Source organism: Mustela nivalis (genome assembly GCF_964662115.1).
Source record: "Mustela nivalis genome assembly, contig: HAP1_SCAFFOLD_2855, whole genome shotgun sequence".
Classification (NCBI taxonomy): Eukaryota; Metazoa; Chordata; class Mammalia; order Carnivora; family Mustelidae; genus Mustela; species Mustela nivalis.
In genome coordinates, this window is record NW_028133810.1 from 15,303 (window position 1) to 40,730 (window position 25,428).

A 25,428-nucleotide genomic window follows, 5' to 3' on the forward strand; every position below is an offset into this window, starting at 1 on the left:
CTCAGTGGGTTAAAGCCTCTGCCTTCGGCTCAGGTCATGATCCCAGGGTCCTGGGATCAAGCCCCGCATCGGGCTCTCTTTCTGTGGGGAGCCTGCTTCCTCCTCTCTCTCTCTGCCTGCCTCTCTGATCTACTTGTGATCTCTGTCTAATAAGTAAATAAAATATTAAAAAAAATGATTGCCATAAGATTTTTCAGTTATTGAGAGTAACACACGCAGTTGCCAAACACATTTTATTATTCCACTGAAGTTCTTCATTAGAACAAAAATGATCACAAAGTTGTTCCAAAGAATAGGTCCAGTTTATATGATTAAAAAATATTTGCAATCATAATCCTTTTTATGAAATGCGGCGTTATCATCAAAATGTGATAGTCATTAAGAATTTATCAAATAGATCATTCCATGTTGAATTCAATGACAGAGTATTCCTTAATTTATTTACCCTAAACTAAGATGAGCAGCTAACTCTGAGGTCTTTAGCCCAAGAAGGAGTGGGTGAGGCGTAGCCTGCTTTCTCAGCGGCAGAATGCTTCTGGAAAGGATGCTGAAGAACATGCTGGAGAAGACGGACCTGGCAAACAATAGAAGCACACAGATACAGATTTTGGAACCCTTTACCAGTTTTCTAAATTCCCAGAATGACAAGGCTAAGTTTATATTTCTTTAAAAATGTTTAATCATTGGGGCGCCTAGGTGGCTCAGTGGGTTGAGCCGCTGCCTTCGGCTCAGGTCATGATCTCAGGGTCCTGGGATGGAGTCCCGCATCGGGCTCTCTGCTCAGCAAGGAGCCTGCTTCCCTCTCTGTCTCTCTCTCTGCCTGCCTCTCCATCTACTTGTGATTTCTCTCTGTCAAATAAATAAATAAAATTTAAAAAAAATGTTTAATCATTTTGTGTTTTATTAAGATTTATTAAGATTTTATTAAGATTATAGCTGTTACTTAGAATTCCTATCATCCCTCAGAAAGTTCCTTGAAGTACTAGTTTTGTGCTAAAACAGGAGAGCAAAAACATACCCTGTCACAAACACTACATATATATGTCCCAATAACTTTGAAGTTCTTTTACAGCAAAAAGAGAATTATAATTTTCTAAAATAGTTACAAAAATAAAAGAATGTCAGTGGTTTGCAGCCTTTCCAAATCAAGGGCATGGATTCCAACTCATGCTGCTTCCTCATTTGTAATTTGGTAATAGACTGAGGCATCAAAGAACACACCACTTTCAACTAATTCTAGGATCAAAATGTGTGTTTTTATCCAGTTATAAAATAAATAAGTCATGGAAATGTAATGTATAGCATGGTGACTAGAGTTAATAATACTGTGTAGCATATTTGAAAGTTGTTAGAAAGTAGATCTTAACTCATCAAAGTAAGTCAAGCAGAGAGAGTCAATTATCATATGGTTTCACTTACTTGTAGAGCATAAGGAATAACACGGAGGACACTGGGAGATGGGGAGATGGAGAGAAGTGAGTGGGGGGAAATCGGAGGGGGAGACAAACCATGAGAGACTGTGGACTCTGAGAAACAGACTGAGGGTTCTGGGGGGTAGGTAAGGGGTTGGTTGAGCCTGGTGGTGGGTATTAAGGAGGGCACATATTGCATGGAGCACTGGGTGTGGTGTATCAACAATGAATTTTGGAACACTGGGGGGAAAAAAACTCATTACAAGAAAAAAATTTTGTAAGTGTCTATAGTGATGTTAACTAGATTTACTGTAGTCATAGTTTCACAATATATACAAATATTGAATCATCATGTCATACACATGAAAGTAATATAATGTTACATGTCAACTATACCTCAACTAAAATATGCTTTTTGGTGGTTTTGTCATTTCCTTGGGTATTGACAAAGGAATGCTTGGTTCTGATAGAAAAAGGTTCACGATTATCTATAATAAGAAAGTACTAAGAGATCAAATAGAGGGTATTACTGTATTACTAATATTTTAAATAGGAAGACTCATCATAATCAATATGGTGCTCTTAGAGCCCCTCTTAATTTCCCCAGGTGATTTCTATACATCTCCTTTTATTGAAGTTACTTTTATACCTGTCTAATTTCACTTGCTAACTAAAAATCTCCCTGAATGCATTTTTCTATACTTCTTCATAGCACCTCACATAGATTCTCAAGAAATGTTTGATACAAGCAGGTAAATACAAGTTATATGTATAAAGGGTTCCCTGTACAAAAGTTTAAAAAAATCTTTTTCCTTCCCTGCATGAGAATTAAACCACTAATTAACTTCCTAGGTCTGTTCCCCTAGTCACTCGATAAGACACTATGACAACTGCATATATCACCATATAGCATTGCTTAGGACCAACAAGCAGCTTCTGGATGGGAGGTCTGTAAACACCTGCCAGAATGCTTCAGGCTTTGTTTAGTGTGGTGACTTGGTACAAGGCAGATCTCTTGTGGGGACACTGGAAACGATGCCTATGGAGCTGTGACAAGAGATACGGGTGTCTATGGAACAGGAAGGTTTTAAGCCAGGGCTGCCCCTGCATCTTCCCAGGGTGGGCCTCGTCTCTGCACACCTGAGCCTCGCTGCTGCGCAGGGCTGCTGGCCTGGATCACCCCCAGGCCTCCTGCGAATGGGGAGCCTGATGCTTCCCTGCTGGTCAGCCTGTCTGTCCTCCGTCTGAGTTGGGTGGGGCCGAGAGCAGCCTGTGTTAGTCTTGTGAATCTGAATGTTCACTTGAACCAATGAAGACCTCTCTGCACCCACGGTGGGCAGTGCACCCTTACTCAGATATAATCTGGGGGAAGGGAAGACAACAAGGAACAAAAGATAGGGAAGGAAGGAAAAAGAAGCCAAGGGACAGCTAATGAAATAATGTTTCCTCCTCTCAGCTTAGGCTGACTTAACGATAAACACGGAGCCCTCCCCCTTCCCTTTCTCTTTAATACCATAGAAAGATTACATTTTAAAATGTTCTGTTTTCTAAAGTGAAAACCTGGATTTGTCAGGCTAATGAAACTACCAAAATAAAAAGTTAATGCAAGTCCCAAATGAGAAATAGCGAAAACCAGGGGCGCCCGGGTGGCTCAGTCGGTTAAATGTCCACCTCTCAGGGTCATGAGATCGAGCCCTACATCTGGCTCCGTGCTCTGTGGGGAGTCTGCTTAAGATTCTCTCTCTCTCCCTCTGCCCCTTCCCCCACTCACGCATGCTCTCCCGCACTCTCTCTAAAATAGATAAATCTTTAAAAAAAAAAAAAAGCAAATATAGTTTCTCTTTCATGCCAACTCTGATCACTTGGTTGTGACCACATACATGCTGTGGCGGGAATGATTCTGAGGTGGGACCAGGGTCAGAAAGAGAGCCATGAGCTTTGATAACATCTACTCCAGGGCAGGACAGTGACAGCATGAGTTCCAAGGCCAGTCCTCTTCTAAAACATGTATTATGTGCACTACATTTTCAATAATTGATTATGAAGTATTTGAATCATACAGGAAGGTCTGCAGGACAATACATGAACCTCCATGTACCCTCCAGCCAGCTTCAGAAATCAAATACTTCCAATAGCATTAGAGCCCAGAGTGAGTCTCCTTCCCTAACTCAGATCGCTTCCTCACCTCGAAGTAACCACTGTCTGAAGATGATGTTTATCATCTTTATTCATGTTGTTACTTTTATTATATATGCATGCATCCCCATGTGGTGTACAGTTTTGCATGTTTTGCACTGTATTTAAGGGGTGCTTGTCACATGCCTTTGCCACTGTCTTGTCTTGCCAAACATTATATGTGGGATTCATCCAGGCAGATTCATGTAGATTTCGTTCATCCCATCTTCACTGATGTCTGCATTAGTGGACCCACGTGGCTAGTGCCATGGACTATAAGCAAAAAGCTAATTCCCTCTGGAGAGATGCACCCTTAAATCAGGCTTCACTGGGGCATCTGGGTGGCTCAGTCGGTTAAGCATCTGCCTTCTGCTCAGGTCATGATCCCAAGGTCTCAGGATCAAGCCCCACATCAGGCTCCCTGCGTGGTAAGGAGTTCGCGTCTCCCTTTGCCCCATATCCCACTCATGCCCTCCCTCTCAAATAAATGAATAAAATCTTTGACAAAATCAGGCTTCACTGGATCTCAGAGATTGAAATCCACAAGTCCAAAACATAACCAATAAACAGCAGAATCAGACCCTCAGAAATTTGAATAATACAGATATAGGATAAACTGAATCTCTAAAATTTTAAATCCATTAAAAAATAAATTAGAAAATATGAGAAAAGAAGATTCACTGAAAAACAAAAAAAGGGAGACCAGGCAGCGAGAATTCTGGGAAGTTGGTACTGGCAATGGTCTGGTTTAGCATGTCTACATGCTACAAACAACAGAAGTGTGCTTAAAATACAATACATTTAAATTAATAAAAATAAAGCCAGAAGACTCAAACATCTTACCTCTGAAAAATCATTCCTTTCTGCTTTTCTCACTGCAGACTCTGCTATCCAGTTCTTCAGTACATATCTAGGATTAACAGCTTCAGGGGGAAAAGCATGTTTTGGAACAATAAATTACTAAGTCCACACAGGCCATATGAAATTATGACCCAAATTAGATAAGCTTTAAGAACGGTGCTGGAAGGTACAAATGAGAAGAAATGATTGGCATCAGTCCATTTTTATTGTTTATAACAATGTACGCTGCTATGGTTTAGAAAACACTTTTTGGAACATTACGAGCAATACTGTGTTTGGTTTTTCTCTTCAGTGTTTCATCATTACTTTGGTTTCTTCACCATGTTCAGTTCCCTAAGCACTTCCTAAAGCACGGAGAAAGTAGTCAAGGCATCTGAATTAGGCCTTTTCGCCTAGGTGGAGGTTGGGGAAGAGAAGGAGCTGCTTTTAACATCTTTAAGCTCAGAATTCAGATCTGACTTAGTAGGACTGCTTAATATTAATGCTGCCAAAAGCAAACATGAAAGGTTACATGCAGGAAAAACACTTTATAAATTTGTATTTTTGAGAGTAAACATGCATTTTGTCATTTTAAAGGAATTATAATAATGGCACATTTAGAAAAATTCCAGAAACTATATCTTTAGTTGAGATGAGCCTTTTTGAAAATATTTTATCCACTGAGTGGAGAGGAGGGATACTTCTCCCCACTAGCACAAAAGAAATTGAGTGGACTCCAGGAATCATCATTTTGTGATTCTCAAGTTTGCTGAGCTACTTGAATGGAGGAAATACACAAATTCTTTCAACTTGATTTTAACGATCTTCTAAGATATGACGTATAATTTAATGATATCATAAGAAGTGCCCTGTGACCCAGTGATTCTGTAGGAGCATAGTCTATGAAAACAGATTTAAACATAAAAAGTTACTATTTAGGGGCACCTGGGTGGCTCCGTGGGTTAAAGCTTCTGCCTTCAGCTCAGGTCATGATCCCAGAGTCCTGGGATCGAGCCCCACATTGGGCTCTCTGCTTAGCAGGAAGCCTGCTTTTTCCTCTCTCTCTCTCTCTCTCCCTGCCTCTCTGCCTACTTGTGATCTCTGTCTGTTGAATAAATAAAAAATCTTTTTAAAAAATTAAAATTAAAGTTATTATTTATATTAATGAAAACTAGAAACAATTTAAATACTTAGTAGGGGAATAGTTAAGTAAAACACTGCATACACTTTCTAAGAAATATTGTGCAGCCGTTAAAAATGTTATATTATAAAAGCAAGAGAAAATGCCTTGTTTACTTTTAGCAAAAGAAAGAAAGACCTAAATTATACCATTGTATGATTACTACTACATTTTTTTCCTAATGAACACTCACAGAAAAAGAGAGACTAGAAGTAAATGTATCAAAAAGTAAATAATAACTATGGGAAAATGGGATTTTTTTTTTGGTCTATCAATTTGCATTTTTCAAATTTTAAAGAATTCATACAGTACTTGTTTAAAATAAAACACATATACACAGAAAATACATACAAACAAAAAGGAAACCATCATGCAAAGGGAATTGTGGAAATGCTTAGCATAGGCAGAGGGAGAGTGGAGTCTTCTAATGAAAAGTTTGACCAAAACTTTCATAGAAACCTAGGAATTTCATAGGGTATTTCATAGACAGGCATTTCATAGAAACCTAGCAATGAAATATTGTTAAAACATACTGGAGATATCAGCTACAAAACAGAAGTGCTTTGGACCAAGTTATAAATATATAAATATGCATTTGTATATATATGTAAATAAATATACAAACTACTTGGAAATCAGAAAATTGTAGATCTTTTAAGATTCTTTGAGGAGTTATTGGATTCTGTACATTTTTTTATTTTTTATTTTTTTAATGTTTCTTTTAATATTTTATTTATTTATTTGACAGATATCACAAGTAGGCAGAGAGGCAGGCAGAGATAGAGAGGAGGAAGCAGGCTCCCCGCTGAGCAGAGATCCCGACACGGGGCTTGATCCCAGGACCCTGAGATCATGACCTGAGCCGAAGGCAGAGGCTTTAACCCACTGACCCACCCAGGCGCCCCGGATTCTGTACATTTTTACCTACTTGGGAACTTTCTCAACTTTTAATTTTAAGCAGTGGGTTATGAGGATTATGTCCACACATAAGCCCTGCCAGAGTTCCATGTAATGCGGTACTCCCTGATCCACTGGGGTGTCTCAAATTCTCTTTGTAGTTTTAGCTTTGAACAATGTGACTGTACAAAACGGGGAGCATGTAATAGGGGCTGAGTATATTTTTCTGAAGAAGCAAATTTAGTGCTGGAAGAGATTTAAAACTATGATTTACTGACTACATCATAATATAAATAAAGCATGTCATTGCTACCATCCAATTGGAAAAATTAACGTATCAGAAAGTCAACAGACTCGATGATCATAAAACACTAAACTCTTCAAATTATTAAACAGAACTAATCTCTCATAGGCTGGCGATGCAACTGGAAAATGGTAGTTCTATTTATCCTTTATCTAACTCAATAAAAATAAATCTTACTCTCACTATTAAATAGTTATTAAAATACTTGAAGAGAAAAATTATTATAAATACAGCATCTTCCATTGTTCCTTCTGTTTCCCTCTTTTTTTTTAATGTCCAGGAAGAAGAATTAAGAAGGAAATTTTTCTTTTATTCTATTATCTACAAAAGGTCAGGTCTGAAATATCTACTTGAGGTCACAGTTTAAATTTATACTACCCCCTTAACAGAGAGCACTTTCACCTTGATTCCCAAATGATCTTGCTTAATTTCTATCGAGAGTCCTTAGCACACAAAGGAAATGTCTCAGGACTTGCAATCATACAAGCAGTCTCTGTGTGTTCTTTTCCCAAAGATAAGTTTGTGCATAGCCAATCCCAGTCTGGGCCAATTCATTCTCCGTGAGCATGCCCTTTGCCAGATGACAGATGGGGAAGTCTGCGAACTAGGCCTGGGGTTGTATTTTCCAATGAGGCGCACACCCAGGATTTCAACATAGTTGGCCTGGAGTGCTAAAACACCTGTCCTCAGGATAAGCAAAGTTCTCCTGAGCATGTGCCACACATTCACAGCTAGGCACAAAGAAAGCAGAATTATGCAGATGCATTTTCAGACTCACAACCAAGTTGGGTTTTTTTGCAGATGCGGCTGTTTTAGAGCTTTTTAAAACCTCCCCCCAGCAATATAAGCCCAGTCATATAATGCGGGAGCCACAATGGCTATTCTCAGGGCACAGTAATGACAGGAATAAAAAGCATTTATGAAACAAAATTTTACTGTGATCTTGTGCTGGGTGGGCACTATGTGACACAGAAGAGAAGTGATCAATGCCCTTTGGTGGTTTATGATCATAGAGTTATTTGGAGGCTTAAAAATAATAAAGTTTATAGAGTTTTTTTTTTTTTAAATCTAAGACTAAAACACTCCTCTTTGATGTTCCCTTTGCTTGTAACTTGGAGCATTTACAAAAAAAAATCTAAAGCAAATCTTCCCCTGGAATCCCTGGTTGGCTCAGTTTGTAGAGCATGCAACTCTTAACTGTAGGCTCGTGAGTTCAAGCCCCATGTTGGGCGTGTATACTTTAAAAAAATCTTCCCCTAACCTACTATTGATTTTTTAAAATGTTTTGAAACAACATGCAACAGCAATATATTTTTAGTCTTTGGGTTTCTAAAAAACATAGTCATTCCAGTCTATTAAACAAAGATATTGAATGTACTCTATACTAACGTAATAGCTGATACGTACTGAGTACTTACTATGTGCCAACTACAATCTCCCTGATTTTGTGCAACAATCCATGATGTAAATGCGTTTTACAGATGAGGAAACAAAAGTGAGGTCAAATGGATAAAAATGTTTTAAAACTGGACTGTCCTGGCACCTCTGTGGTTCAGTCATTAAGCACCTGACTCGGGCTCAGGTCATGATCCCAGGATCCTGGGATCGAGCCCCACATCCGGCTCCATGCTCAGTGGGCAGCCTGCTTCTCCCTCTCCCACTCCCCCTGCTTGTGTTCCCTCTCTTTCTGTCTCTCTTCGTCAAATAAATAAATAAAATCTTTAAACACACACACACACACACACACACACACACACAGTACTGTCACAATTGCACAGTTTTAATTTAGTTTAAAAAAAAAATCACTGTATACTAGAAATGAATGAATTTTGTTATATAAATTATACCTCAATAAAGCCACTAAAAAAGTATATACACACCAGAAAGAGAAAAAGAGGGATGAAGGAATCAAGTGACCCACTTGATAACATCTAGGAAATAGAGAGCTGAACCAGAGCTCAGGTACAGCTGGTCCAACCCCAGGAGCCAGGCCATGCTGCCCCTCTAAAAAAAGAAACTCAGGCCAAGAGGTGAGAAATGAAGACTCTGTAAGGGAAATCACGAACAAGACTTCCTACACTGGACACTCTTCTTAGATATTTTATTTCTTCATGCCTGTTCAGTTCAATTCCATATCCCTGGACACACTGCTACATGAATTTGTGCAATTTCTTACATATTTGCATTTTCATATCTATCTATCTATAAATATGTATCAAAATATATAGTAATAAGTACCTTTAAAAAAATAACGGAGCTGTCATTATGAACTTTTCTCAGACCATTGCTCTTTGTAGAAATTTACCTTTCTCCCTTCCTGGAGAACACACTGTTTCAGCATTCCTACTTCTCTAGAGTAACTGACAGCTGCAGCCTTGAGTTCATTACATTCCTCATTAACCACCTCATCCATCGTGCCATAAGCAATCAATCCAGATACTCAAGATGGCCACCACATGTCTGTCTTTCGATTTCTTCTTTCTCTTAACTGCTGAGTGTCCACCTTCTGAACTGGCTTAAGAATTCTGTGTGACTGCACCTGTGGCTGGCAACGAGGTGGCTGGCAATGACATCCATGCTGAGCCCCAAATAGATCACTCACTTCCCTGGAAAAGCTAAACTTGGTTTTATTTCTATGATAATTCCCTGAGCTCAAGAAGGAATCTCATTCCGTAACGTAACGTGGAAAGTGAGCGTCATCCTTATTTCATTCCCACGGTTCAGCCACCCTGACGACACGCACCAGCTCTCTAGACGAGTCCTAAGGAAGGCAACAGGACTCAAGGACCTTGGACCTTCTGTCTGAACTTCTTTGATCTCGTTAGAATCCGCACTGCGGAAAGAACTAACTTCCTTTTTGTTCCTCTCCAATCCTAGTGTGAAGTCACATGATAAACTGAAATCAATATATAGAGATGATTCCTCTTTAGGGCCATCACTTACTGGATGCATATTATGGCCCATGCACTGTACCAGCAAACTTTACATACATCATCCTTCATCATTATAACAATGCTGCAAAATATCCCCATTTTACAATAGCTAAGGGCCCTGAAACTCAAGAGTTAGGTATCTTTCAGATCATACAGCTAAAAGGTGGCAAGAGGAGATTCATCTGCCTGATCCCCAAACTCACATTCTTCCCATCATAACCCAAACTACCTTGTCTCTCTACCATCTCTTAGGACAATATTATTTTTAACATCGGGCGCCTGGGTGGCTCAGTGGGTTAAGCTGCTGCCTTCGGCTCAGGTCATGATCTCAGGGTCCTGGGATCGAGTCCCACATCTGGCTCTCTGCTCAGCAGGGAGCCTGCTTCCCTCTATCTCTCTCTCTGCCTGCCTCTCCATCTATTTGTGATCTCTCTCTGTCAAATAAGTAAATAAAATCTTTTAAAAAAAATTTAAAAAAAATATTATTTTTAACATCAACATGCAAACTTATTGAAAGTGGAACTGTTACACTCCGTTAAAGGTCATTTAGAAAAGCTCGCAGCTGACACTTCAACTCAACTGAAATATACTCAACTAGAATTATTCTAGTTAAAAACAGGCCAAAAGGGTGCTTGGGTGGCTCAGTTGGTTAGGTGACTGCCTTTGGCTCAGGTCATGATCCTCGAGTCCTCGATCGAGTCCCGCATCCAGCTCTCTGCTCAGTGGGGAGTCTGCTTCTCCCTCTGACCCTCCCCTTCTTGTGCTCGCTCTCTCAAATAAAAAGCAACATATTAAAAAAAAAAAAACCCAAACCCAAACCAAAAAACAACCCTCAGCTGTTACTCTACATGCTTTTATGTGATAATCATTAAAGTTGAAAAAAATCAAAAGGTTTACTCACTTGTCATTCTTTTTCTTCTTTCAGAATCTGAGTCATTCATGTTACTAATAAAGAATAAAACAAAGGACAAAATTAACCATTGTCTCCTCATATCCTCTTTTTAAAAGGATGGGAATTATTTCACAAGACAAATATTGGGGGAAAAAACATTTAAAAATCACATTGGGGGTGCCTGGGTGGCTCAGTTGGTTAAGCAACTGCCTTCAGCTCAGGAGGTGATCCCAGAGTCTGGGGATGGAAACCCACACTGGGCTCCTTGCTCAGTGGGGAACCTGCTTCTCCCTCTCCTATTCTCCTGCTTGTGTTCCCTCTTTCACTCTCTCTCTGTCAAATAATAAAATCTTTTTTTATTTTTATTTTTTTTAAAGATTTTATTTATTTATTTGAGAGAGAGAGACAGTGAGAGAGAGCATGAGCGAGGAGAAGGTCAGAGGGAGAAGCAGACTCCCCATGGAGCTGGGAGCCAGATGCGGGACTCGATCCCGGGACTCCGGGATCATGACCTGAGCCGAAGGCAGTCGTCCAACCAACTGAGCCACCCAGGCGTCCCAAATCTTTTTTTAAAAAATCTCATTGAGGGACGCCTGGGTGGCTCAGTGGGTTAAAGCCTCTACTCTCAGATCAGGTCATGATCCCAGGGTCCTGGGATCGAGTCCCGCATCGGGCTCTCTGCCTCGGCGGGAAGCCTGCTTCCTTCTCTCTCTCTCTGCCTGCATCTCTCCTACTTGTGATCTCTGTCTGTCAAATAAAAAATCTCATTGAATCAGTGTCTGAAAGGAAGACAGAAAATACTGAGTTTGATTAAAAAATATATAAAATACTACCTTGTTTATTTAGCTAATCCCCAACCTTTTATTTTTACAAATTAAAAAGTTTTGTCAAAAAAAATCTAAATTGTCTGATACCTTTATTTTAAATAGTTTTCTGAAAATAATTCCATTTTTTCCTTTTCTTGATTAATCATGTTCATCTGTACAAATAGCCGTCAGGGGCAATTAAACTGGGAAGGGCTATTTCTCTCCATCTCTCCCTTCAGAGGCCACGACCTACAATGTCTTTACTCCCAAGTTTGTTGCTTCTACTTCACTGTAATTTATGAAGCAAAGTAACTTCCTTTTTTTTTTTTTTAAAGATTATTTATTTATTTGACAGAGAGAGAGATCACGAGTAGGCAGAGAGGCAGGCAGAGAGAGAGAGGGAAGCAGGCTCCCTGCTGAGCAGAGAGCCCAATGCAGGGCTTGATCCCAGGACCCTGGGATCATGGCCTGAGCTGAAGGCAGAAGCTTAACCCATTGAGTTAAGCTTAACCCACAAAGTAACTTCTCACAAAGGTATGCGATGTGACAACGAATAGGTACTGGCTAGAAGCCTGGGGAGCTGTCCTCAGGGCTTCAGGGGATGGGTTCTCCGGATGCAGTGTTATCAGAGTTGAGGTGAACAGACCAGTGCTGTCTTCATGGGTGGGGTGTTGCCACGGACACCTCAGCAGGTGCAAAGTACCCAGGAGTAAAAGGAAAATGTTGGGCCTTGGGGCAAATAATACATTATATGTTAAATAAAAAAATTGAAATTAAAAAAAAAAAAAGAGGAAATGTTAGAAAGTTGAAGGAAAACTTGGTGGGTTGCCTCTGCTAAATATGTCACATGCTTTTTCAGAAGGGGTTAGATTACCTTACCTCTTCAGTCTCAAAAGGTACTGGGATACCCAGGTGGGAAAAAGCTGGTGCTCTGAGATCATCTTCAGTGCCCAGAATTGCTAAATGAAAACGTGGTAATAGGCAGCTCATTATATGAATATTAGTGGTTTATTTTAACTTCATGTTCCTTTATGTTCCTTAATAATAACTTGTAATATTCAGATTTTTTAAGGCATGCTAGTTTAAATAGAAGTAGTCCTAAAATAGAATATGTTTTTCTTTTCTTTATATAACCTTCCACTCTAAAATTCTAATTCAAGGAAATTCACGTAATGGCTTGATTTAAGATAAACCAAGTCTTTACAGAGATTACACGTGAGTACTTATGTTATCCAAAAGCCTTCCTTTAAATAACATATAATTTACTTTAAAAAACTTAATTCGCAACTGCATTTTATTTTGTCACCCATGAATTCATTCAGCAAATATTTATATAATGTCAGTGCTGTGCTGGGAAATGTCAGGTGGGACGTTTATAAAAATTAATAAGACACGATTCCACTCCTAGGGTCTATCCAAGAGAAATGAAAACACATGGTCACACAAAAACTTGTACATGATGCTCAGAGCAGTATTTATTCACAATAGCCAAGAAGTGGAAATGACCCAACTGTCCATCAACTGGTAAATGGATCAGCAAAAGATGGAATAGCCACACAGTGGAGTATCACTGAGCGACAAGGAGAAAAAACTGCTGATACAGTCACGAGATGGAGGAACCACAAAACTCAGCTAATGAAGAAGCCAAGTGCAAAAGACCACATTTTGTATGATTCCTTTTATAGGAACTGTCTAGAAAGTGAAAACCTGGAGACACAAAGTCAATTAGCAGGTGCAAAGTACCTGCTTTGGGTACTAGGAGTGGAAACAGAGATTAATGGCAAATGGGCACAAAGGATCTTCTTTATAGGGTGATGGGTGGACAGTTCTAGAATCAAATCACGGTGATAAATGCCCAAATCTGTAAATTATAAAAAATCACTGCATTATATACTTAAGGCCAGTGGGATTTTATGGCATGTAAATTCTACCCCAATACAATCTGTTAAAGAAAACTTAATTAAGAGAAAACAAAATGTCACAAATGACTACCTGGGGAACGTTGAGCTCCTCTAACTGGCTTTGAGTAATCTCGCTGAGCTGCCGAAATGTCATAGTAAAATCAGCTTCTGTCTTTTCCATGAGCTAATGAAAATAATTAAATTTCTCAATCTCAAGTCTTCAAGAAGATGCTGATTCGTAATTCAAATGTCGGGGGAAAAAAGATAAAATGACAAACTTACATGTAAGAGAAATGCAATTAAATCCTCATCACCCTTCCTGTCTCCAAGTAGCCCCAGTTTGGCTTTGAACAAGTCTCTAAATCTGAAAGAGAAATGTCAGTTCAATTCAAGTCTCCCTATTTTAAGAATTGTTCTCAAACCAACCAGGATGCTTTAATATCTCTACTCAAAAGAACAAACCTTGTGTAATAAAGAACAGGATACCCCTCAAGAATCTGAGCGGCTCTACGGGGAGAAAAAAGGAAGGAGAGTTAAACTTGATCAAAATTAACGCTCTTGAATTATGTTTTATAAGAACGTGAACGTCCCACATATTAAATAAAAAATACAGCAATTACATTTATCAATTTCAATTCATATATTTCATAAAAATATGAAGATTAAAGCTTTTTTTATCTTACAATCTTATTTTTATTGAGGTAAAATTTGCATATAGTGAAATGCATGAATGTTCATTGTACAATTCAATGAGCATTCTGAGAGATTAAAGCTTCTTAACCTTAAACTCATCTTTAAACAGATTTTCTTGGTTTTTTTTTTCTTTTGAAGATGTTATTTAAATTCGTTGAGAGAGAGAAAACACAAGCAGGGGGAGAGGCAGAGGGTGAGGGAGAAGCAGACTCCCCACTGAGTCAGCTGGGGGGGGGAGCTTGATGTGGGGATGGATCCCAGGACCCTGAGATCATGACCTGAGCCCAAGGCAGACCTTAACCATCTGAGCCACCCAGGCGCCCAACAAATTTTCTATTTCTTAATATTCTTAAATGTTTTTTTTTAAAGATTTATTTATTTATTTGACAGACAGACATCACAAGTAGGCAGAGAGGCAGGCAGAGAAATAAGGAGGGGAAGCAGGCTCCCTGCTGAGCAGAGCCCAATGCGGGGGGGTTTGATCCCAGGACCCTGGGATCATGACCTGAACCAAAGGCAGAGGCTTTAACCCACTGAGCCATCCAGGTGCCCCGCTATATGTATTTTAAATCATACAAAAGCTCAACTCATTCTGAAGCTGCCGTCTTTACCTTACTGACCTCATCCCACGTAAATTTTCCCCTCGCTCATTCTGAGGCAGCCACAGGAACCATCTGGCTGTTCCTTAAACACCCCCCCCACACCTGCTCGGGGACTTGGCACAGGCTGTTCCCTTGCCCAGAGCACACTTCCCCCAGGTATCTGTGTAGTTTGCTCCTGTGACTCCTTCAGCCCTCTGCCCGAGCGAGGTCCTGACCATTCTTTTAAAACTGCAAACGTGGCTCCCTTTATTCCCTATCTCCTGCTAGTGTTTCTCCATTGTATTCATCTCCTTCTCATAAGCTATGGAACTTATTTATTCTGTGTGACTCTCTCTCCCCCCAGAAGCAAGCACTGCTATCCTGCTGTTTGATTCCCTGCTGTCCCCTTAGCACTTAGAACAGTGTCGGGCACATACTGAGCACCTAAGTATTTGTTAAGAAAATAAGTGAACTCTACAAGGCAAGAGGGAGAGAAAATTCATGGAGACAAGGGTGACTGCTTAATGAATATTGTTTTATATTGCTTCGATTTTGAACTATGATGTATTACCAATATATCTTTAGTTATATTAATTAAGGAAACCATAGGTGGTATTTAAAAATTTTATCTTTGTCGTAGTAATCTTTTTTGTTGCCTGGGGTTAATGAAATTACTCTATGTTTTGCCTTCTGCTTAGGATCTTATCCTGGAAATCCAATTTTAGATTTGGGGGACAGGTGGGGGAGAGAATGAAAAATATGCTTTATCTTCTAGCAAATACATTAGGGACACAGAAATTATTTCCTTTTTTTTTTTTTTTTTTTTTTAGATTTTATTTATTTATTTGACAGAGAGAGAGAGAGAGCACAAGCACTGGGAGTGGCAGGCAGGGGGAGAAGCAGGATCCCTGCTGGGCAGGGAACCAAATGCAGGGCTCTATCCCCAGGACCTCAGGATCATGACCTGAGCCGAAGGCAGACACTTAACTGACTGAGCCACCAGGTGCCCTGAGACACAGAAGTGATTAAAATGTGACCCTGCCCTCAAGGAGTTCAATGCCCAGTGGTTACATCAAGAAATATCTTAACATTCTATATAATTATTAACATACTTAGATTATTATTCATGCTTATTCATATACATATGCCATATATTTCTCCTTTTTTAAATTATTTATTTATTTATTTGACAAAGAGAGAACACAAGTAGGCAGAGCAGCAGGCAGGGAAGGGGTGCTGAGCAGAGAGCCCGATGTGGGACTCAATCCCAAGACCCTGAAATCAGGACCTGAGCTGAAGTCAGAGGCTTAACCTGCTCAGCCACCCAGGCGCCCCCATATGCTAGATATTTCATTTTGAGTAACTAATTATAAACACTACAATGTTGTCTATTTATTATTTATTCTATTGTTTAAAAAGGCAACCATGTACCCTTTTTTCTTCAGCCTGCATTCAGAAGGAGAGATGACAAAATAGTCAAGACTCTGAGATTAAAAGTTCAGCTTTATTATTGATAAAAGCTAGTCTGGAAAATATGGCTTACGTCTATGGATCAATCGGCATGTTAATGTACTATACCTAAATTAGGAAGATTTATTCTCTCAACTACTAGAATAACAGTTACATCTATGCCCCCCCCCCCCACAATTTGGGCACACTCCTGTAAAATTTTCATATAAAAAAGCAGAAAATGTATGCTTTCTCTGGTTGGGCAGATCTCCGAAAAGAGAGGTATTAATAGGATGAGCCACACAGGTTTAAGTTCCTCTCCCAAATTCACCAAACTAGTCATTAACCCTTCATCCCCCAGAGAGGAATTAAGTGGAGCCAGAGAAGGACTGTGTACTCCCATGAAGCCCTGCCCCTCTCCCAACGGGAACCACCCAAAGGGGGATAAGGGATTTCCTTTAAAAATCTTCAAGGCCAAGGGTGCCTGGGTGGCTCAGTGGGTTAAGCCTCTGCCTTCGGCTCAGGTCATGATCTCAGGGTCCTGGGATCAAGTCCCGCATGGGGCTCTCTGCTCAGTAGGGAGCCTGCTACCTCCTCTCTCTCTCTGCCTGCCTCTCCGTCTACTTGTGATCTCTGTCTGTCAAATAAATAAATAAAAGATTTAAAAAAAAAAAATCTTCAAGGCCAAACCCTAAACCAGAGATGTCAAAGGAAGATGATGGTTCAAATGAATTTTTGGTGCCTGCCCTTCCCTGCTCTAATTTAGCTCCTCTCCTGGGCCTCAGAGCTGGTAGGGCCTGGAGGAGGCAGCAGGCCTGGAGGGGCTGAGCAAGGCTGCAGGCCCTCACTCTTGAGGTACAGCATGGCTGAGCAGAGCAAAGACATCAAGGGCCCTACCTGTTTAAATGTTACTGGAAAAAATGAGTGGGCTCCCTGGCTTCCACGAGGCTGCAGGAGAGCTGCTAAAACATCTCTACCCTGAAGGTAGGAGAATGCTAGCCTTGGCTGCTGAGGAGAGCTGGGGGCAGAGAGACAGCCTACAAGAGGCCGAGTGGAAAGCTAAAAACTTGCCTGCAGGTCCTCTGCCAGCCCGTGAAAGGGGTACCATGGCTTAACCGGAGCGGAGCCCCAACAGAGAGCAAAGGAAAATGACGCAGTGCCCAAGCGTTCTCCTCTCATAGCCAGAGAGAGCAGAAACAGGAGACCCCCAGAACGGCTGGCTCAATGGAACGGCTAGTGGAAACAGACACCACTATGAAAACAATAGTAAGACCTTTCAGGAGAATAAACTGTGCCTCAGTAGACCTTCTGGAACTCCAAGACAGTATTTCAGGCTACAGAATTCAGTGGGTAGATTGAGGCGGAAGACGGTTACTCCTGAGACTCAAATTAAGTGGCCTAGGAAACCGGGGAGAAGAAATATCACAAAACCTACACAAAAATGCACAGAAATGGAAAGCATAAGGGAAAAGAAAAAATAAGAGACTTGGGGACAAATGAAGAGGGTTTCATACCAAGAATGGAGTGCCAGAAGCACAAAAAGAAGTGACCGGAAGAAAGTCAACAGTTAAGCAAAAGCAGAGATTTCCCTCGCTGGGTACGTAGCTGCAGGCGGAGAAGCAGAAGCACTATGGGTGCCAGAATAAGGGGTTTTTCGGAAGGATTTGACCTTCCGTGACTGTGGGAGCCGGTGAAGAAGGATGTATCGTCCTGTTGTTTCTGTGTTTGGTTTGGGGGCCAACGCTGGCAGCGAGGAGAGGACAGAAAATTGGATGTGAGACCGGAGACAGTGAAGACCAGCCAGCATCTGCCCGAACCGAAACCCAAGTGTGTCCCTCAAGGGTCCAGGCTCCGCAGTGCAGGCCAGCTGCGATCAGCCGGTGCCCCTCACCACAGAGCGGTGCCCGCCCTGGCCCAGTGCTGGCCCTGGCTCTCTCCCCACACCAACACCGTGGACCAGCAGACGGACAGACGGACGGACAGCAGTGCGCGCGAGCGGCAGTGGGGCCTGGCTGTAGGCCGGCCTTCTGGGCGCAGCCATGCCACTGCCTCACTCCCGCCTTCCAGAGCCTGCAACGCAACCCATACCCACACAGGGAAGGGAAACTTGGACCAGGGCGGCTGAGCTGATACAACGGAAGGTCCCTGCACTCAGATGGCTCTATGATTAAGTCCTGGCTGATGGGAAAGGGGGGAGGAGATGTGAACAAACGCTGACATGTGTCCTTCAATAGAAAGGACTTGCCTCTTCTCCACGCTGCCACTCAGAAGTTGGGTGTTCCAGATGGTGCCCCATCCCGGACCCTGAGGACTTCAGCAGTGAATGGATGGAGAGATGGAAAAGTCAAAGCCATGAGCGCCATGACTCTGAGACTCAGCAGAGCCCCCACCAGCCCTCAGTAACCAACCTGCATGCTTTTCATGGGAGAGAGAAACCATGTCCCTCTTGTTCAAACTACTATTATTTTGGGGTTCTGTTACATACGAGTGAATCTATAATCTAGTGCCCTGGTCTCAGTCATCTGCCTGAGTAAAATAAAAATAGTAACGGTTATGCAAGAATTCGGAAAATATATCACCTCTATACCCCACTAAGGGAAATAATAGAGTAATCGAAACAGAGACTTCGAGATGAAACCCTGAATAAAAAGCGGTGGCCAGCAGTGAAATGATTAGATATGTGGGCATGTGCAGGTAGGGGAAGCACTAGGGCAAAGACTTATGATGGCAGAGATACACTTCCTATGCTTTGTAGAAAAACCTACAACAATCTGAAATTCAAAATACTAAGCTACCTTATTAGCAAAAGCTGGCTGTTGGGTTCTTAGAGGTAAAAAGTAAAAGAATTCTGAGTCTCACTGAAAGGGAGGAGAAAACTTATATAAGTCAATAGAATCTTAGTGAAGGAAAAGTGCTTGGAAACTCATTTTCCCTAACAGTAGAGAAAGTGGCAGGAAAAGGAAGATAAGTACCAGCGGCGGTGGAGAATACAGCAGTTTCCAAATCAAGGTGGGGGAGTGATGAATGAGCTTCTCAAATCATAAATAGATAAGGAAAGCCAGTGGGGTGGCAAGGAACTGATACATAAAATAGAGATAAAGCAGAGTATAAGAGTATAAAGTATACTTTATAAAGTATAAAGTATAAAGCAGAGTATAAGTATACTTATAAGAGTATACGATAAAATAAGATAAAATAAAATAAATCAGTTGTTACAATAAACGTAAACAGCCTACACACTTCTCTTAAGACCGAAACCATCCCACTAAGTTAAATCCTGGCTATATGTGTCGTTTGCTTTTACAAGAAACATACTGTAAGACAAATGACAAAGGTAGAAAAACAAACTGAGACTCGAGGCAAATCCAACAAAAAGAAAGCACGAATTGCAATATTAATATCAGATAAATTGAAGTTTGGAGTTAAAAGGCTAAATCAAGATAAAGGGCGTCGTGGTGTTAGGCTAAAAGGCACTTTTTTTTTAAGGAAATATAAGTAAAAACCAGTGTGTACCAATAATGTAATAGCAAAATATTAAAATTTAAAGCCATGAGAAAAAATTACTTAGTAAAAATACAATTAAAGTGGGAGATTTTAATACATATCTCTAATGTATCAAATTTATCAAATAGATAAAAAAATAGAGTCTTAAAGGCCTTGAATAATACACTCAATACACTCAATTTGATATAGTAAAACCTTTGACTACAGATGCACAAAATTCATTATTTGGGGGCGATAAAGAAACCTTAACACACTTTAAATAGCATATTTTACCAAACACATATAAAAATATATGAATAAAATGAGCCCAATTATTAGATATTAAGAAAAGCAGTGATAAATAACCCTTAGATCAAAGAAGAAATACGCTAAAATTTCACAACACCTAAAAAGCAATAAATAGGAAAACGCTTCATCCTAATAACTGGGAAAAAGTCAAAACTGTACTAGACAAAAATACAGTTTGAAATGGCTTCATTATTAAAGACTAAATATTAAGATGGTTTTTAAAATGTTAGCTTGAAAAAGTGATCATTATACAAACGCAATTTCATACAGGTTTACTTAGCGGATCTTGGATTTACTCACAGCTTCTTTTGCCTAGGATCCAGTAATGGATTTAAAGCTTGCAACAACTTATTTAAATTAAACATCCCAACATTGGCCTGATTTCCTATTTTATATCTTCGTTCATCATCAGATGTGTTTGGGACAAAATCTGTTTAAAATAAAAAATATTAGCCTTTATAAAAATTTTATTTATTTAGAGGCACCTGGGTGGCTCAGTTGGTTAAGTGACTGCCTTCAGCTCAGGTCATGATCCTGGAGTCCCAGGACTGAGTCTGGGATCAGGCTCCCAGCTCCATGGGGAGTCTGCTTCTCCCTCTGACCTTCTCCCTTCTCATACGATCTCACTCTCTCACTCTCAAATAAATAAATAAAATCTCAAAAAAATAAATAAAAATAAAATTTTTTAAAAAACAAACAAAAAAAGATTTTATTTATTTATTTATTTAGAGACAGTGAAAGAACACAAGCAGGGAGAGTGGGAGAGGGAGAAGCAGGCCTCCTGCTGAGCAGGGAGCCTGACTCGGGGCTCGATCCCAGGACCCTGGAGGATGCTTAACAACTGAGCCATCCAGGCACCCATTACTAGCCTTTTATAGTGGAGATAATTGTAATAAATGTCTCTCCCTTTCTAAGTTTATATTTAAGCTTAATAAATTTATATTCATTAGATATATTTACATTTATTAAATCTTTCTGAGGTTAAACATTTAACTAAAAATTAACATAAACACTACCCATACATATGAAATTCTTCTAAAATATGAATATTTGCCTAATAGAGGAATATATTTCTACTATGTAAGAATTTTCGGGTGATCAGGGGCACCTGGGTGGCTCAGTCTCTTACGCATCTGCCTTCAGCTCAGGTCAAGATCCCAGGGTCCTGGGATCGAGTCCTGAATCCAGCTCCCTGGTCAGTGAGGAATCTGCTTCTCTCTTTCCTACTCCCTCTGTTCCTTCCCTTGCTCATGCTTGCTCTCTCTTGCACTCAAGTGAAATCTTAAAATAAATATATATATATATATATATATATATATATATGTATGTATATACATATATATATATATATTTTTTTTTTTTTTTTCCCCCAGGTGATCATAAATGTCCTTCAAACCCCACCTCAAATATCACACCGTCCACAAAGCCTGCTTGGCTCGCTCCTTGCAAGGACTGCGTTACTATGGCCTCCATTTTATAGGTTGGTAACGTGAGAAGTTCAGTAACTTGTCCAGGGAAGGGCACCGGGCCACCGTGGCTCAGACGCCAGAAGTCAAACCTGCATCTGTCTCACACAGGTTCCCTACTGCCTCCCTCTCATCTTCTCTAATATGTAATTCCTTAAGGGCAGAGACCGCAAAGGGCTCATTTTTTGTTTCCTATAGCACCCGGAACATTCAGTACTACATAAAGTGACCATTTTATGAATGAACCCAATTCTTTCTACTACCTCAACTCTGTATTAGCTATAACAACTTATCTAAAATAAACCTGTAATCATTTTTTGGTGAAATAAGATATATGTGTATATACACATACATATTTACATATAAATCACACATACCTGGGTTATAGGCTTCCATAAAACCAAATGGGCCGTAGTCGATTGTAATGGATAACAAACTGAAGTTATCAGTATTACAAACACCTGAAACCACAACAAAAAGATTCCAAAAACACGATAATAAAATAATAAAGCATTTTTAAATGTATGAAATTATCAAGAATAGGGAAATGGAAATGCATTTGTTTTGGAAGTGAAATAAAATTGTGTTATCAATTGAAAGTTTAACTGGTGATATCAAATACCTAATATATATTAAAACTACATCTTTTGGGGCGCCTGGGTGGCTCAGTGGGTTAAAGCCTCTGCCTTCGGCTCAGGTCATGATCCCAGGTCCTGGGATCAAGCCCCGCATCGGGCTCTCTGCTCAGCAGGGAGCCTGCTTCCCCCACTCTCTCTCTCTCTCTCTGCCTGCCTCTCTGCCTACTTCTGATCTGTCAAGTAAATAAATAAATAAAATCTTTAAAAAAAAAAAAAAACTACATCTTTTAACTAGATTTACCCTTTTGTTTTATACCTCACCCCATAAAGATTTCAAATACTACAGAACAAAAGCCCCCCAAGAAATACAACTTCTTACTTATCCTCAATTTCTTGCATTTGTTTAAAAATATATACGTTACTCAGAATGGAAGTGAAACTAGTAAAGGAATAAGATGAATTTATTTCCAAAGGATGGGAAAAGGGTAAAATATGGATATGCACTCCCATTACAGTCCTCAGCTGCAGACCCTAGCAGAAGGAGGAGGGAGTGTGCCCTCCCAAGCAAGGGGGCTAGGCCTGGTGGCCAGAGTGTGGCGTAGGAGGAAGCCGGGGAATGGATACGCTAGCCTAATACAGGATATTTGGCAACTGTGTCCACTATCGGGTTTCAGTGTTTTTCAGAGCAAGATGGCCCTGTTTATCTAAATGTTAAATGTACAGACTCTCTAACCCAGCCATCCCATGTTAGGGGTCTGTCCTCAAAAGTTGCCTTCAGGAATATGAAGATATAGTTGCAAGGTAGTCACTGTGCCATGGTTCCTAACAGCAAAAACTCTGAAACACCTACCCTGTTCTCCCTACCCCAACCCACTCCAAGAGAGATACACAGAGTATGTGTGTGATCAGCTAAGTGGATTTCAAGAATTTTTTCACTGTGGGATTCCCTTTAGGTATTCATCTAGAGACATTAGAACTACATGATTTGTTTTCAGTTATTCTTAGTTCAAGCAGATATTCCTTCCTATGCAACACACGCTAAATGGTTTCAAACACACAAGCCAGCCCTGTATTTTACAGGAGGTGTATGAGTATCATCCTAAAAGAGCCCAAAGATATTGATATAAAATGGTTAATAATGATTACCCTGGAGAATGGAATTTACACTCACTTCTGAATACTTTCAATTCCTTTTTTTTAAAGATTTTTAAAATTTCTTCGAGAGAGAGAGTCAGAGAGAGAGAGAAAGCATGACCAGGGGAAGGGGCAAAGGGAGAAGCAGGCTCCCCACCGAGCAGGGAGCCAGAGAAGGACTTGATTCCAGGACCCTGCAATCATAACCTGAGCCTAAGGCAGCCACTTAACCGACTGAGCCACCCAGGCGCCCTATACTTAGCATTCTTTACCATAAGCATGCAGTGCTTTAATAATTGAGATTTTAAAAAAAAACAGTTTTAAAGCGACCAAAATATATCATGTATCCATGTGGTTGAAAACGTTTAAGGCTGGGGCACCTGGGTGGTTCAGCTGGTTAAGCGTCCAACTCTTGCTTTTGAGTCAGGTCTCAATCTTTGGGATTGTGAAATCAAGACCAGCTTCCAGGGTCAGGCTCTGCACTCATCATGGAGTCTGCTTGTCCCGCTCCCTCCTCCTCTGCCCCTCCCTTTCTGCCTGTTTGTGCGCTCTCTCTCTAAAATAAATAAATAAGGGGCGCCTGGGTGGCTCAGTGGGTCAAGCCTCTGCCTTCGGCTTAGGTCATGATCCCAGGGTTCTGGGATCGAGCCCCGCATTGGGCTCTCTGCTTAGTGGGGAGCCTGCTTCCTCCTCTCTCTCTGCCTGCCTCTCTGCCTACTTGTGATCTCTGTCGGATAGATACGTAAAATCTTTAAAAATAAATAAATATTTATTTTTTATAAATTTAATATTTATAAATATATAAATATATTATAAATTATAGATATAAATTATAAATACAATATAAATATATTTATATTATATGTAAATATAAATATAAATTATAAATATAGTAATATAATATTTATAAATATATTTATTGATTTAAATATTCATTTTAAATAATTTTATTATTGTTTTATTAATAAACTATTTTAATTAAATATTTAAATAATTTATTTAAGATAGTTAAATAAATAATATCTTTTTTTAACAAAAAAGAAAGTCTTACAGGTAATAACATCCTCCTTGAATTGAGGATGCTTATTCTATCTTGTGCATACCGTTCCATTCAAAACCATTTTAAACACAAGAAAATTGCTTCTCTGTTGCTAAAAACAAATTCATACGTCATAAATGTTAAGCTCATCAGCAGGAATGTTTTGAAGTACACAAAAATGGAGTGTTTTGCTTCAACAAATTAACTCTACTTTCTCATCAGTAGATGAGAAACATCAGTAGATGACTTACCATGAGCAAAACCAACAGACATCCACAAGGCAATGAGTTGTGCCGTCTTTGATACCACAATAGAGAAAAACTCCTAAAATAAAATTCAGAAATTTTTCAGATTTTCAGCAATGTATACTCTTTTAGGATCTTCTGCTAAGTCATGAGGAGAACATGGAAAGAATTCAGGATCTCAAAAGATGAAAAAGGAATGGAAATTAACAAATGTAAGAAAAAAATGGAAGAACGTGGAATTAGTCACTGAGAAATAATATATAAAGGCCCAGACATAGTATTATTACTAGGCCTTCTCCATGTCCAATAAGAACAGGAAAAGCATTAGAATTCAGCACAAGGGAGTTAAATATAAGCAAAGCAAAGTAAGTTCTTAAACTTTGAAATGAATCACAAAGAAAAATAATGGAATTTCCTTCACTGTGGCTGCTAAGAGAATAAGGAGGGTTATGAAGACCAAATCATTTCCACAAGAATAGAAAATCACATTTTCCTGTTATGTATTGTGTTTATTTTAGAACTACTACTACTACAGAAATATCTGTATTTACTACGTAAGATCAAGTTACAAAACATGCGCAAAACATCACGTCCAGAGTCAGGAGGTAGTAGCACCTGTTCTTTTTCTCTGGATACCTTTCAAACAAAACAACTTTCTTATCTGTGTCTTGTTTATGAAGTGGTTCACCTTCCCCTCACCTAACAAAATGTTCAAAGTGCACTCCATTTCCTTTCCTACCTACCCAGGCAAGTTCTAAGTTGTAACGTTGATGTTGGCGGGCCAGGAGAGAAAACCGATCATTGACCTTTCTCTTTACAAACTTACCACATATCTGTTAGGTTCTGTGGCCTTTACTGAGGGGAAATGCTCCTGTATGACGAAGTCTAGTAACATCCTGGAGAAAAGAAGGAGAAAGCATCAGCGTTCCCCCATATCAAATTATCTAAATACGCCCTTGACATCCAGGAAGCCATTAGATTCAAGCTTCAAATTTTAAGAATTAAAATAAGATTTTACTCTAAAAAAAACAGCCATAGAGAAATACTTCCTCAATACCAGTCAAAACGGGAAATGAGTTTCTAAGACAGTATTAGATTCCGCCATGTGTAT

At 39.8% G+C, this 25,428-nt stretch overlaps 1 protein-coding gene across 1 annotated transcript; it reads right to left on the reverse strand.

The window, feature by feature from the left end:
• Positions 1-219: 219 nt before the first annotated feature.
• On the reverse strand, positions 220-25,213 carry LOC309858588 (protein adenylyltransferase SelO-like; the record flags this gene model as incomplete). Its single annotated transcript, XM_082751304.1, has 11 exons — positions 220-574; positions 4,431-4,510; positions 10,643-10,686; positions 12,319-12,398; positions 13,432-13,524; positions 13,623-13,704; positions 13,803-13,847; positions 20,156-20,285; positions 21,699-21,782; positions 24,324-24,396; positions 25,144-25,213. Coding segments are annotated over 11 exons (904 nt in total), but the record flags the coding sequence as incomplete, so codon positions are not given.
• Positions 25,214-25,428: the final 215 nt, after the last annotated feature.